General features: G+C 52.6%; 1 protein-coding gene across 11 annotated transcripts in view; it reads right to left on the bottom strand.

Moving 5' to 3' along the window:
* The window catches only part of CUX1 (cut like homeobox 1), a 372,932-nt gene that overhangs the window by 40,801 nt on the left and 318,025 nt on the right, over nucleotides 1-14,106 (bottom strand). For 7 of the 11 annotated variants that reach the window (XM_027126061.1, XM_027126065.1, XM_027126060.1 and 4 more), the window contains one exon: nucleotides 791-1,093. The exons of the other annotated variants lie outside the window; for them this stretch is intronic. In XM_027126061.1, the coding sequence (XP_026981862.1) occupies nucleotides 791-1,093 (303 nt within the window). The remainder of the gene's footprint in view (nucleotides 1-790; nucleotides 1,094-14,106) is intronic. 11 annotated transcript variants of the gene reach the window in all.

The raw sequence follows: 14,106 nt of genomic DNA, 5'->3' as shown, positions 1-14,106 counted from the left end.
AAAAAAAATGTGTGCACACACACACATCCTGCTATGACTTTAAGAGACTAACCCATGAACACCCCCAAGACCCCAGGTCAAAGGTTAAGAGGATGACTGAATCTTGACCAAGCTGCCTAACTCATCTGTAGCTTGGCCCCCTTCGTGGCTATTACTCCTCTCACACACCCTGGGAGTGGAGGCATCTTCTTTCCCGGAGAAGCCAAGACCAGCTGAGCAACCGTGAAGATGCCTCTCATCTCCAAATCCAGGGTGACGCTGCGATGGAGCCTCTTCTGCTCAAAGAGGAGGAGGTCGTCTCCCTGGTGTGAAAAGTTTCACCCCTCAGATCACAGATTTGCCTTCACAGCAAATCTGAACCCTGCCTGTCGGGCTCTCCCGTGACGCCATCCAGATGCTCCTGGGCTCAGCTGATTCTGCCCTGCTCTGCACAACCGCCCCCCCCCCCCCCCGCCCCCGGATTCAGAGCTCCACTGGGCACGCCCCCATCGGTGGTCGGAGTGTATGGCCTGAGTTGGCTCCGGCCGGCATGCTTGTCTTCCAAGAGGTCCTGGTTGGGGCACAGGGGTGGGGCGGGGCTGGGCTGGGACTGACCTTAGACCTCTAACACCCTCATGAACCCTTATTGCTCACAACTGTAGGACGTTTTAGGTTCTTACAGGCAGCCTGTGAATGTTTAAACCCTCTGGCTGGCTCAGCCTGAGGCCCCCCTTCCACCCTCTCCTCCTGAGAACTCCCGACGGGAGACGACCTGCCACCTCCTGACCCAGCAGCGGGGGAGGGAACCTACCCAGGTTGTTGTCGGTCAGCACCTCCTTGACCCGCTTGGTTATGCCGTAGGTGTCCAGCTCTGGAGACATGGCCACCAGCTCTTGAATGCTGAGAGCCGAGTGTCCGGAGAGAGGCAGTGGCGTGGTGGGCTGGGAGTCTGAAGCGGGCGGGTCGCTGGGTTCTGGAGGTTTGCCGTCCTTATTTGTTTCAATGGGGGGACAGGGCTGCTGGACCAGTTCAGTCAAACTCTTCACTGACTCGCTAGAGCTCATCGGTGATTCGGGTGCAGGGCTGCAGCTGGCAGAGGTCTTTGGAGTGCTTTCTGTAATCAAAGCACACAGAAAACCGAGGCTGAAAACAGCTGCCTTTCACCATGTGCGTCTACTTTCCTGATCTAGGAATTACTAATTAAACGTCTGTTTAAGAAGGAGACAGCATGGCGGCCTATGGATTTAAATGAATTGTTTCTTAGTTTTTTGGCTGAGAATTAACCTTTCATTTTCTGTATTAAAAAATAAAAAAACAGCAACAGAAGAAGAACTAGGGGTTTAAAGAGAAGGTCTGAAGGCTCAATAAAGGGCATTCTGTTAAAAAATACGTCCTATTAGTCACGTGCTATCACTGTCATGATTTCTTCCGATGGAACCCCTTAATTCTATAATTCAGAAGTACCTTGGCTAGATTATAATTTGCATACGTATTTTGTCCATAATTTCCAGCACAAAATGAATAGACATAGTATTTTAAATGAGGGCTGCCTACGATGCGTGGTCACCACAGCGATGAAGACCCTTGAAGATGAGACGTAAGCCCTCGGCCGCCTAGTGCTGAGCTGGGACCCCAGGTCGGTTCTCACTGTGATCCCGGAGGGCTCCATGGCGCCCTACCTGGAGGGAACCGATGGAAGAGGAGTGCCCACCCTGCTCTCTGCCAGAGCCCAGGATGTGCTTCTGAAAGCCTAGCTCTCTGTCTATGCCATGCTGTCACCAACACCGGAAGAGACGGGGCCAGCGTGGGCAGTCAGGTCTCCACGCTCTCCTTTCGTAAGAAGGAGCTGTCTTGTTGCAGGTGCCCGGCAGGGAGTGCCACTGTGCTCTGTTGCTGAGTGGTCCCTTCGGGCCTCTCTGTTAGCATTACCCGTAAAACCTGACATCCGTTCTAGTTTTGGGATGCCTGGAATAAGGGCTTTTGCCATTTCCTAATTTCCAAATATAGAGAAAATGCAAAGTGACCTAGCACTGCGGTCCTACCTGCCTTTGGCCCAGAGTCTGGGTTCAGTCTCTGCCCCCACTCCCCGCTCCCACCAGGCACGGCACACGGGGAGATCCCACGGCACCCTGTGTGAGGGGCCAGGCCGGGCGCTGTCACAGGGCTCTACAGCTCCAGAGAGATGACAGCTCATGAGGCCGGGCCACGCACTGAGTGTGAGCACACGTGGGCGCTCCCCCCACCCCCAATACCCGCGACCTGACTAAAGAAAATATAAAACTAAGGAGCAACTGAATTGTAACTGATCGTATAACTGGAGGGTCCTTCGATGGACATACGATATCCAGGAGGACAACCTATTCTCAACTCAAGAGGATGGAAACTGTATTCCAGATACAAGGGATATTTTGTATAAATACCTAGAAAGAGAAAATCCCCAATAAAACAACTGCAATTCAACCGATAAACCCATCTGTCGCCCTAAACCAGGACAGAGTTCCACCATCACATAACGCTGTGTCCTCAACCTGGAAAATCAGGTTAAAAATAAAAACCCCCCAAAAAACACTGGTTTGTGAAGCTGTGAAAGAGACAGACGTAAACAGCAGAAATGGTCCATATAAATCCCAAGGCAAGCTGAATCCTACAAATCGGATTTCTCCTCTCGGCTCACCTCCAGGTCATCGTACAACTGGATATAAAACCCAGCAAACGTTATTTTTGAATGTGAAGCAGCAATGGAATTGCACCGTGAACTTGCCCTGAGTCACCCAGGCGAGGGACCAATTTGGCAGATCATTTATCTTGCTCACTGTATACTGTCAAGGATGGCATGAATTCCCCACATGATAAACAGATTTCTTCTCAGGTTTGTGTCCTTTAACCCACAGCAAGGTCAGAATCATGGCTGCCTGGAGAACATACTGGCCGGCACTGCTGCCCGAGCACCACCCGTTTTGTTCTGGGCACCGGCGCAGGCGGGCGCCCTGAATAGCTCGAGTGGAGGCATGTTTCTTTCTTCCAGGCATCCTCAGCAAGACACTCGCACGCATTTTTGCCAGGAAAACCCTCTGAGAGAACCGACCAGAGGTGCTCGCCACACGTTACTCGTGTCCCTCTGTGCTCCCAACCGTGACTGCAGACGAAGGTAACCCCCCCCCCCCCACCGAGATCTACACCCCACTGGGCCTGGGAACGTACTGGGTGGCTGGTATCTGCACCTCCACCCTGAGTCTGTGTCTAAACCGTACTGGCTGAGTGACAATTGCTCACCAACAGACACAGGTGCACACAGGTGCCACCGTGGTCTCAGGTCACCGAGAGCAGAATCGGGCCCACGTTTCTGGGGCGGCCTCGCTGGACACACCACGAATCCACAGGCTCGGAACATCATATTGGAAAGTAATTCAATTCTCTAGAAAGCTACTTCCAGTAAGCACCACAAAACCAGACCCATCAACCAGCTCCCATCGACCCCTGGGGAGGGGACCGGGCCCCTCGATGCCGGGAGGACAGGTGCCCGTCTGATTCACCATCTTGACAGAGCAAGAAACATGGTCAACAGAGAAGAAGAAATATTTTCTTTTCCAAAAATTAGCAAATGGAGCCCTCTGATTAAAACAAGACTTTTTGAAAGAACAAGGCTTTGTGCTCTTCTGTGTAACTAAAAATAATTTAAACAAGAAAAGAAGGAGGAGCCCTGGGCTTGGCACTAAGGCACTGAGCCTGGGGACGGGGGCTGCCTCTACCAGCTGGCAGTGCTAACTTGAATAGGATTCCTAACTTCCCGCAACATCCCGGTTTCCTCATCTGAAAAATGCAGACAGGGTTGTAATGAGGAACGAATCTGCCACATGGTCAGCGCTAAGGAAACCTGATTTCGATGTTAAAAAAAAAAGAGTAGTTACTAAATTGAACATATTTGTCTATATAAAGGCCCCCTGGGACTTCCCTGGTGGTACAGTGGTTAAGAATCTGCCTGCCAATGCAGGGGACACGGGTTCAAGCCCTGGTCCCGGAAAACCCCACGTGCCGCGGAGCAACTAAGCCCGTGGGCGACAACTACTGAGCCTGCGCTCTAGAGCCCGCGTGCCACAACTACTGAAGCCCACGTGCCTAGAGCCCGTGCTCTGCAACAAAGAGAAGCCACGGCAATGAGAAGCCCACGCACCACAACGAAGAGTAGCCCCCGCTCGCCACAACTAGAGAAAGCCCGCGTGCAGCAACGAAGACCCAACACGGCCAAAAAAAAAAAAAAAAAAAAAGGTCTCCCCTGCACGTAGTGTAGATCTCATGATTTATTGCTGTTTCTTCCATAGTTCCTGGCGCACGACTGAGATGCTGGTGATAGACTCAACAGCTACAGCTTGTGTGATACCATTTAGATGACATTCTGGAAAAGGTAAAACTACAGGGACAGAAAACAGAGCTAGTTTTGGAAATCTAGATCTAGATTTGGAAAAATCTAGATCTAGATTTGGAAAACAGATCTAGTTTAGGAAAACATCCCTAGTGTTGCTAGGGATGAAGGGAAGGAGTTGCCTACAAAGGGGCACGAGGGAATTTTGGGAGGCTGATGGAATTACTCTATATCTTGATTACTGAGATGCACAGAAGGCTTCTATGGGGGCAGAGTGAATTTTACTGTATGTGAATTACGTGTCATCATCAACTTACTTAGGACAAAAGCGCCAGCAGGAAGAACGAGTGAAGATGCATTATTCCATACTTCTTTCACTCATTCCCTAAGTGTGTGGAGTCAGGCCAGTGGGAATACGGCAGTGAACGCAGCACACAGCAGGGGGGTGGGGACGCTGATGTGGCCTGGGGATCAGAGACCTCCTGGGAGGGTGACATTTCAGGGGGACTTCAGGCATGAACAGGAATTAGCCAGCTAAGTTGGGAGGAGTAGCAGTGACAAGGAAGGGAGATAGATTGTTCCAGACACCTGGTGGGTTTCAGTCATCAATAAAATTGAGTGTAGCAAGAATATGAGGCAAAGAGAGGTGGTCCCCAGGGGCTGGGTTGTGCAGGGCCTTTGAATTGGTTAAGGTGTCTGTTTTAATTTTGGGGCAGTCGGGAGCCAGGGCACGTTCATACGATATAACACGTGCTATAAACAGCGGCAAGAGGGTCAGGACTACAGCCACGTGGACCAGCATGAAAGCGTAATGGTGAGCCTACAAAGCAAGGCGCAGAACGAAACAGATGACAACATTGGTGCACAGGCCGAAAGCCTGCACGCGCTTTGTGCTGTGTGTGGCAGTTAGACCCGCAGTGCGGGTATAAAATCACGTCCAGGAAAGACAAAGTGCACGTTCAGGACGGACGGTAGCTGACTTCTAGGAGGAATGAGACTAGGGAGAGGCTGATGTTTTATTTCTTAAAAATACAGGATTGGGCTTCCCTGGTGGCGCAGTGGTTGAGAGTCCGCCTGCCGATGCAGGGGACACGGGTTCGATCCCTGGTCCGGGAAGATCCCACGTGCGAGGAGCAACTAAGCCCGTGCACCACAACTACTGAGCCCCCGTGCTGCAACTACTGAAACCTATGCTCCTAGAGCCCGTGCTCCGCAACAAGAGAAGCCACCGCAGTGAATGAGAGGCCCGCGCACCGCAATGAAGAGTAACACCCGCTCGCCGCAACTAGAGAAAGCCCGCACTCAGCAATGAAGACCCAACACAGCCAATGATAAATAAAATAAATAAATAAATAAAAGAAACCCTATCCTATGACCTGTTGTAACAGCAGCTAGTGCTCAAGCAAACGTTTCTTGCACACTCACTGTGCGCCAGGCACTGCTGAGGCACGTATCCACGTGCCCGGACCTCAGAAATGCGACGGTGAGGCCCTCAAAGCCATCCCACCTGTAGGATGAGGGAAGGGAACTGAAGCACCTTTACAACCTCGCCTGAACGCAGCCGCGGGCTAAGGGCATTTACACGCTGGTTCATTCGATCCTCACGGTAGTCCTGTGGCGGAAATATAAACCCCGCGCTCCAGGCGAGGAAACCGAGGCTCCGACGGGCATTGTGACTTGGCCCAGGCCACTTGGGTGGAGCGAGGATCTGACCAGCTCAGGAGTGGAAAGCCCCCACCGGCCAGTCACTGCGGTATCACAACAGCCTGCCTCTGCCTTCATTCATTCATTCACTCGCCCAAGCAAACTCTTTTAGAGCACCTGCTCTGTGTCGTACACTCTGCTCAGCAGTGGGGATAAGACAAAATTTTTTGTTTTGCTTTATTTTGTTTTATTTTTGGCTGTGCCTCGCGGTTTGTGGGATCTTAGTTCCCCGACCAGGAACTGAACCAGGGGCCGCGTCCTAACCACTGGACCACCAGGGAAATCCCCAAGGATAAGAGAAATTAGAGACCTTGCTCTCAGAGAGTCTGCAGCCTGCAGGACTGGGGCAACTGAAAATGCACAATTCGCTTTAAGAGCCCAGCTACACAGACCATCTATCCAATTCTGACGGCAATAGTAAGGTGTTACATTTAAAAAGTGATCTGTGTGGATGAATTTTGGGGGGAAGGCTTCGAATCTTGCAGAAGAGTAAGTAGCCCGGTTAGTAAGACACAGATAGTGACTCAAGGCCCTCTGAAATACACAGAGCTTTCAGGAACTATAAAAGGATTACGAAAAATATTATATTCCAAAAACAGCAGGCAAACAACAGCTGCCTTAGGTTTTCATAGAAGCCAACTGAAAATCCATGCCCGCCGTCACTTCCAACTGAAAATCCACGCCCGCCGTAACTTCCAACTGAAAATCCACGCCCGCCGTAACTTCCAACTGAAAATCCACGCCCGCCGTGACTTCCAACTGAAAATCCACGCCCGCCATGATTTTCAGAGACAAATCTCTCCGCAGATTACCCAATCCTCTGTTTAAATCTCCATACCCAGCCCTCTATCTGCAGTAATAATATAACCCCAATTCCATTTAGTGTTCATTTGAGCAGTCAGGATAAAGTCATTTCTTATTATCTCCCCACTGTGTAAAAAACAGCTTGAAGGTAGGAAGTCAGTAAGCATTTTCACCAAAAAGTAATTATTGTAAGTGACATTTTTACTGCTGGCATGCCATAAGGCGCACTGCGCGTTCAGAAGGACAAGTTGCTGAAACAAAATGACAGGGTACTCTGTGACATTCTGACAAGAACCCAAACATTATTTAACTGGCGGCTGGTCTGATGCACCGCTTTTCATTATGTCCATAGTTTAGGCTTTGAGCCCGCGCCAAGCCAGGAAATTCCAAGCAACTCCACAGACTGTCAAGTATGGAAGATGGGAGAGAGAAGGAGAAGTCTGGGGGAGCAGTGGGGTCACGGCCTGGCGCATGGAAACACGACTGAGGGAGGGAGGAAGAGGGGTCCCGGGGAGGCAGAGGGCGGAGACGGAGCCCGAGGGGAGACGGGAGCCTCGGCGCTGCGAGCGGCACGGCCGTGCAAGGACCTACAGAAGGTTCTGGAGTGCCCGGTGCTGGCGGCCTCGGTCCAGCGGGAGCCCTGGTGGCCTGGAAGGACCCTGCCCGGCTTGAGGGGCCTCGGCAGTGAGGACAGCTCAGAGGCCGCCGCAGGATGACCGCCCGCCCGGGACGCTTCCCAGCCGAGTTCAGATGTGGAGATCGTGGAGAGGACACAGAACCCAAGCCGAAACACAGGGACGTGCTCACGGCTCACACGGCTCCTGTCTGAAGGGACCCCCCCCTGCCCGCCACCTGAGGGTTCATGGCCGCCGGGCCTCTTTAGAAATAACGAGCTTCTCTGTGTCGAAAGTGAACGGCTGCCTAATTTGCCCGCCTGGGTTTTAGTGCCACATGGTGACGTCAGACCCTCTCTCTAACATCCCCGAGCACCAAACCTTTCCTGGGGGGCGGCGGCGGGGGGGGGGGGGCTCCCTGCCTCCGAGTCTCCGAGCAGATGCTCGTCACCCATCGGGACCCCCATCCTATTTCTCCAGCCACATATCTCCGTTAGGCACAGCCAACATAAAAACGTGGAGTTTTCGTATTGGCATTGACATATACACACTGCTACATATAAAGTAGGTAACTAGTAAGGACTAGCGCTGTAGAGCACAGGGAACTCGACTCAATACTCTGTAACGGCCTATACGGGAAAAGAATCTAAAACAGAGCGGCTGTATGTATATGTATAACTGATTCAGTTTGCTGTACACCTGAAACTAACACAACGTTGTAACTCAACTCCACCCCAGTAAAAATCCACAAAACCCATAAAACATGGAGCATTTTGCTTTGCGTATGTGTGGTCTTTGGACTGATTAGCAGAGGCTTGAAAGAAAATACGTGGAGACGTTCATAGACGTCTCGGAGACACGCAGGACCTTTCACACCCCTCCCGCCATGCCACTGCATGCTTGCTATGGAGAAAGGAACAGAAGTAACCTAACGACACACTAAGGCACGTCGGAGCGCGTGATGTGGCCCCACTACAGGACAGCCTGCTTTCCAAGGGCCTGCGCCTGACGCCGGTGCGGGGGTAACGGGGGGTCTCGGGCCCCATCCCCAAGGGCCTGGGCGGGTCTCCCCCTAGCCCGGGGAAAGCCCGATCCCAAAGAGGCGGCATCACACACTGGCGCCCACCCCTCCCACGGCCAGGCCCGGCCTGCCCTCCTTGCTGGCCCCGGGCTGGCAATACTCTTTGGCCCTCAGTCAGCCTGGGCATTGCCTTAAGTCACTGAAAATCCCAGCAAACCTACCAAATCACTCACTCTTTGTTTCAATAGTAAAAAGGAGACAGTAGGTGCTGGTGTATGTGTGTGAACATTTAAAAAAGTCTGCCTAAGGAACTCTTATAGTGACTTAAAAGCCACAACAGTTTACTTATCAACAACGAAAACCCGTTTAATAAAAGCAAGGTTTGTATTTAACTTGTGCCAGCTTACATCCCCGAGCTTGACTTCCAAGCCACTTGAAGAGAGGGCCTGTGCCCTTCACTCACTAAGGGAAACTTCTAAGTGCCAGGCGGGGTGCTAGGAGGTGGGGCACAGTGGTGACCCAGGCAGACATCACTAAGCAGCTGGCTGTCACAAAGACCTAGGAGGGGGACGTCCAGGGGGTGATGGCAGCTCACAGCGCTGTGACACTGAAGCTGAGGCTGGGGAGGAGGGAACAAGAAAGAGACAGAGGTGGCGGGGGTGGGGTGGGGGTGCGGCGGGCAGGGTCACACACTGAGAAGGCGGGACTTTAACCCCAGGGAAGGGGCTGAAGGAGGGGAGGGCCCAAGCCCGATGTGCGACCTGGAGGGATGGTTCTGGAGGTTTAGGAAACAGAAACTGTGTGAGTGTGAGCGTGTGAGTGTGAGCGTGAGTGTGTGTGCGTGTGAGTGTGTGTGTGTGTGTGTGTGTGTGTGTGTGTGTGAGAGAGAGAGAGAGAGAGAGAGAGAGAGAGAGGGGGCAGGGTAAGAGGGAGGGGGGATCGAGGTGAGCTGCCCGGGCCCTGGCTCAGGGGACCACGGGGATGGCGGTGCTTTCACAGTTCTGGGGAGAAAAGGCTGAGCTCCATTTTGGTTGCGTTTCACCGGAGGGGATGACGAACCCGTGGCGGGAAGTCGGCGCTCGAGGGAGGTAGGAGGCGGAAGGGCCGTCCTTGGCAGGCCGCCTCTGTCCTGGCGCAGCACGTGGGGCAGAGGGTGAGGCTGTGATTCTCGAGTCTGTCGGGGCCCCTTCCATCAGGCACCGCCTTGTGCCACCTGCGCTTCCCTCACTCTTGGGGTGCTTTCTCACCCTCCTCTTTTCTCCCTGAACCGAACCAGGAAAGCACATGGCGGGGAAGGATCTCAGCACCTGGGGAAGCTGCCCAGGTGACGGGGTCCTGAGCCCAGGAGCGCTCACCCGAGGGCTGGGCGCTGCCGGGCACTCGGGATTGCAAATTTGCTGCCCCTCAGGCTTCCATGATTCTTCTTGTGTATCTTTTACGGGCTCTCAAGGAAATACGCATGTGCAAAGCAGAGTTTGGGAATGTTAAAAATTAAAAACCTTCTTTAAGTTACAATTCAACTTTGGTAGTGAACTCCCAGGCTGGCGAGGCTGCGGGGACCACCCTGGTGACACCGCTGGGCCGGCCTCAGGAGCAGTGCTCCCCCTGTTCCTAGCTTTTCTACAGATCCATACTGCTTTAGAAATAACGCTTTCAAATTACCTTCAATAACCTTATTACCGAACCAGCTGTGTGTATGAACACTTATCAGTGCGTCCCTGTGCATTAAGAGAAAATGTATGTCATACAAACAGTCTAAATATATATTACTGAGATGAGTAAAAACAAACTCTCTAGTTAAATTGCTCTGCTGTAATCAAAGATTAAGCACTGTGTGTGCGTGCGCGCGCACCCGCGTGCGTGTGTTTTCTTCCTCCAGGGTTCCTTTCTGGCTTTGGGCAGGCCGGCCCATCCTTCACCGGTAGCGATTCTCTCTGGCAGGCAGCTCATACTGCCATTCTGACGGTGGCGTTCATTTCCCCAGATTTCTAAGGCTTGGAGGAGCTAAGAGGCGGTTTTCAATAGTGTTTTACTTCTGAGCCTTTTAGGCCTGCAGCTCAGCAACTTTCCTTCCCTCCAGGCACCTGGTGGACAGCAGGCTTGCAAGTGCCAATCTGCGCAGAGGCTCCAGCATTGGCCCCAAGAGCAGCCCGTCCCCTCTCGATAACCCTGCCAGGCAGCCCGGCATGCAGGTGATGTCTGGCCTGTGATGGGATGTTCCTTAGAGTATCCTTCGCTGACTGAATAGCTGGTGTGGTGGGCTGCTGCTTCCCGGCTTCCCAACAACACGCAGGTTGAGTGCACTGATCTGGCCCTACACGGGCCCCAGGCCATGCCGAGCAGAACCAAGTGACATTTTCGTTGTATGTGATGGTATCAGAAAAACCTATTAAGGGGACTTCCCCAGTGGCGCAGTGGTTAAGAATCCACCTGCCAATGCAGGGAACACGGGTTTGAGCCCTGGTCCGGGAAGACCCCACATGCCGCGGAGCAACTAAGCCCGTGCGCCGTGACTACTGAGCCTGCGCTTTAGAGCCCGCGAGCCACAACCACTGAGCCCGCGAGCCACAACTACTGAAGCCCGCGCACCTAGAGCCCGTGCTCTGCACCAAGAGAAGCCACCACAACGAGAAACCTGTGCACCGCGATGAAGAGTAGCCCCCGCTCGCTGCAACTAGAGAAAGCCCGCGCACAGCAACGAAGACCCAACGCAGCCAAAACCAAATAAATAAAATAAATTTATAAAAAAAAAAAAAGAAAGAAAAGCTATTAAGGTACATTATTTTACACATCCTCCTAATCTCTCCATACTGCTTTACTTAATTTGTGATGAAATTGTTGAGAAAGGGTACTTAATGTACGACAGTCAGTAAAAGTAATTTATCATCTTCCCGCTCCAGTGCTCACGTTATCAGCGAACTCATTTTCTGCATTCATCATGCAATCAGCCTATTATTTGCATATTAATCAGGCAGTGGACCATGAAAGAACTGCATCCCAGCCAAATGCTGCACTATCTCAGGAGAAACACTCAGTAATTATCATACATCAGTGTTATGATGTGGTAATTGATTATAACATCTTTCTGCTGCCCCTGGGGAGCCCCTCTGCGCACCCAGCTCCAGGCACTCTGGACAGATTGCTCTTTTCCTCCCCAAATCAAAGTCACCACTGCTGTTCTCTCCAAGTGCTGTTTCTGTGGGGGTACTGATCCTCCTCTTCCAATCTCATGAGGTATTTAAGCTACGTGGAACACGCTGACTGTAACTCAGAGACGAGAGGGTCTAGCCGGGAGGAAGGCGCATCCCTCTGGACTCAGCCTCTTGGCTTCAGAGGTGCCGCTCCAGCTTCCGAGAAAGTTTCCTTGTCGAGAGAAGTGCGGCAACTTCAGTCCCTCCTCATCGCAAAGTTGGTACAAAGGCAGTTTGGCTGCTTTATTTAGGTGCCAAACGACAGACTAATTTTGGCCCTCTTGTAAAGGACAAACCCAACATCTGCCAATTCAGACTCGGGCTATATTTAGGAATCCAGTTCCAAAGGGAAGAACAAAACACAAAATCAAGATGAAGCCGGTGACGGAAGCCGCCTGGCTCGCTTCGTTCTCTCTGGGACCCCCTTTCTCACTCCTGAGCATGACCCTGGCCCAGGGACCAGTCAGCAGGGGGCTGGGCCCCAGGTCCTGGGCTGGCTGAGGGCCACTAGCAGGGAGAGGGCATGAAGCTGAAGGGCGGGGCTGTCCTTGCACGGGAAAGAACCCTGGGCCCCTGCGCATACCTTCCTTGGATCTAGCCTGGAAGGGGTTTCAAAGCAGCATGGACCCGCATCACAGGCCAGATGGGTCATACACTTTCTGTTGCAAAACTGCATAAACCGGGCTCTGACTATGCCACTGTTTTGTTGCTGGGTTCCCTTCCCTTCTGCCCAGCTCCCAGCCTGAACACAAGGGCACGCCTCTTGGGGTAACTGAGGCATCTGATTTTCTGTTAAGTGTTCATCTTGGATCTGATTTTATTTTATTATTATTTAATAAATGTATTTATAAATCATTTCCACTTTGATCCACTTAGGGATCAAAGGTATCAGTGCTGCGCTTGGCACATAAAAGGTGCAAGTATATGAGTTTCTTCATTGTACTCTTACCGCTTTTTAAAAATTACCTGAGGATTTTTAAGCATTTAAGCTTCTTCATCCTTCCCTGGAAGCAAACCATTGAAAGCTGAAGTCCTCATTTGCACCTGTGACCTACTTTTGCCTCTTGGACTGAATGCCCAATGTACTGCAAATTCCCTTCTCCAAAGAAAGTCTACGGGGAAGAGAAAGGAGCCGTGTCCAGAGGCCCGTGACGAAGGCCTGCCGGGGCCTTCTCCTAACGGGCAGCTGGGGCGTGCCAGCACCGAGGGCCCAGGCCACGCAGCCCAGAGCAGCCGAGCGGGACGGCGCTGCCGCTCCCCTGTGCCCACAGCCACCCCTGTATCCAGACGAGATGGCCTAGCTCGGCACTAGTTTGCCCCAAATGGCCTGAGCGGTGACCTGTAGTCTTACTGTTTTTTTTTTGCGGTACGCGGGCCTCTCACTGTTGCGGCCTCTCCCGTTGCAGAGCACAGGCTCCGGACGCGCAGGCTCAGCGGCCATGGCTCACGGGCCCAGCCGCTCCGCGGCATGTGGGATCTTCCCGGACCGGGGCATGGACCCGTGTGCCCTGCATCGGCAGGCGGACTCTCAACCACTGCGCCACCAGGGAAGCCCTGTAGTCTTACTCTTGAAGCTCAAGATTTTGGGTGAACTTCATGGAATGGCAGGTGGACAGACAATGTTCAAAGATGGACGGCATTTCAGGGAAGCCAGGAATCTGGAGAACTGCATGAAGGTCATCCTGCAGCTGACCCTTTGCGCCGGCTGCCACCCAGCAAGGCTCTCCCTTGACAGTCTCCGCCCAAGGAGTGAGTGCTGGACCCGCTTTCTGCTTTAAAGCCAGGAGCCTGACGTTTCATGTGCGCACGTACATTGTTCTATAGCTATCTGTGTGCGCACGAAATGACATAATGGCAGTGGTTTCAAGGGCAGCAGTAGGAAAGCAAACACTCAACTAGCACTTCCTCTGTGCGAGCCACTGCCCTGGAGGCTTTTATACGTGAACTCATTTAAAACTCCCGAAGGTCTAGGAGATAGGTACTTTATTTTTCCTATTTTAAAGAAGAAACAGAGACACAAGAGAGGTCAAGTCACTTGCCCAAGGCCACACAGGTGCTCAGTGGCCGAGATGAGACGAGCCCTCTGCCGTTGGCTCTGAGCCACCGCGTCCTGCTGCTGCTCACACGTGCTCAAGGCTGCTCGCCGCAGGATCGTTTCTTAGGTTCTGCTGTTAAAAATCAATCTAGGGGGCTTCCCTGGTGGCGCAGTGGTTGAGAGTCCGCCTGCCGATGCAGGGGACGCGGGTTCGTGCCCCGGTCCGGGAAGATCCCACGTGCCGCGGAGCGGCTGGGCCCGTGAGCCGTGGCCGCTGAGCCTGCGCGTCCGGAGCCTGTGCTCCGCAACGGGAGAGGCCACAACAGTGAGAGGCCCGCGTACCGCAAAAAAAAAAAAAAAATTAATCTAAATATCTCTCACTAGTGATTGGTTAAATA

The sequence above is a fragment of the Aethalodelphis obliquidens genome, unplaced genomic scaffold (genome assembly GCF_003676395.1).
Source record: "Aethalodelphis obliquidens isolate GAN/ISIS:26980383/991018 unplaced genomic scaffold, ASM367639v1 scaffold30, whole genome shotgun sequence".
Lineage (NCBI taxonomy): Eukaryota > Metazoa > Chordata > Mammalia > Artiodactyla > Delphinidae > Aethalodelphis > Aethalodelphis obliquidens.
Note: the sequence above shows the minus strand (reverse complement) of the source record. Positions and strands in the feature narration are given on the sequence as shown.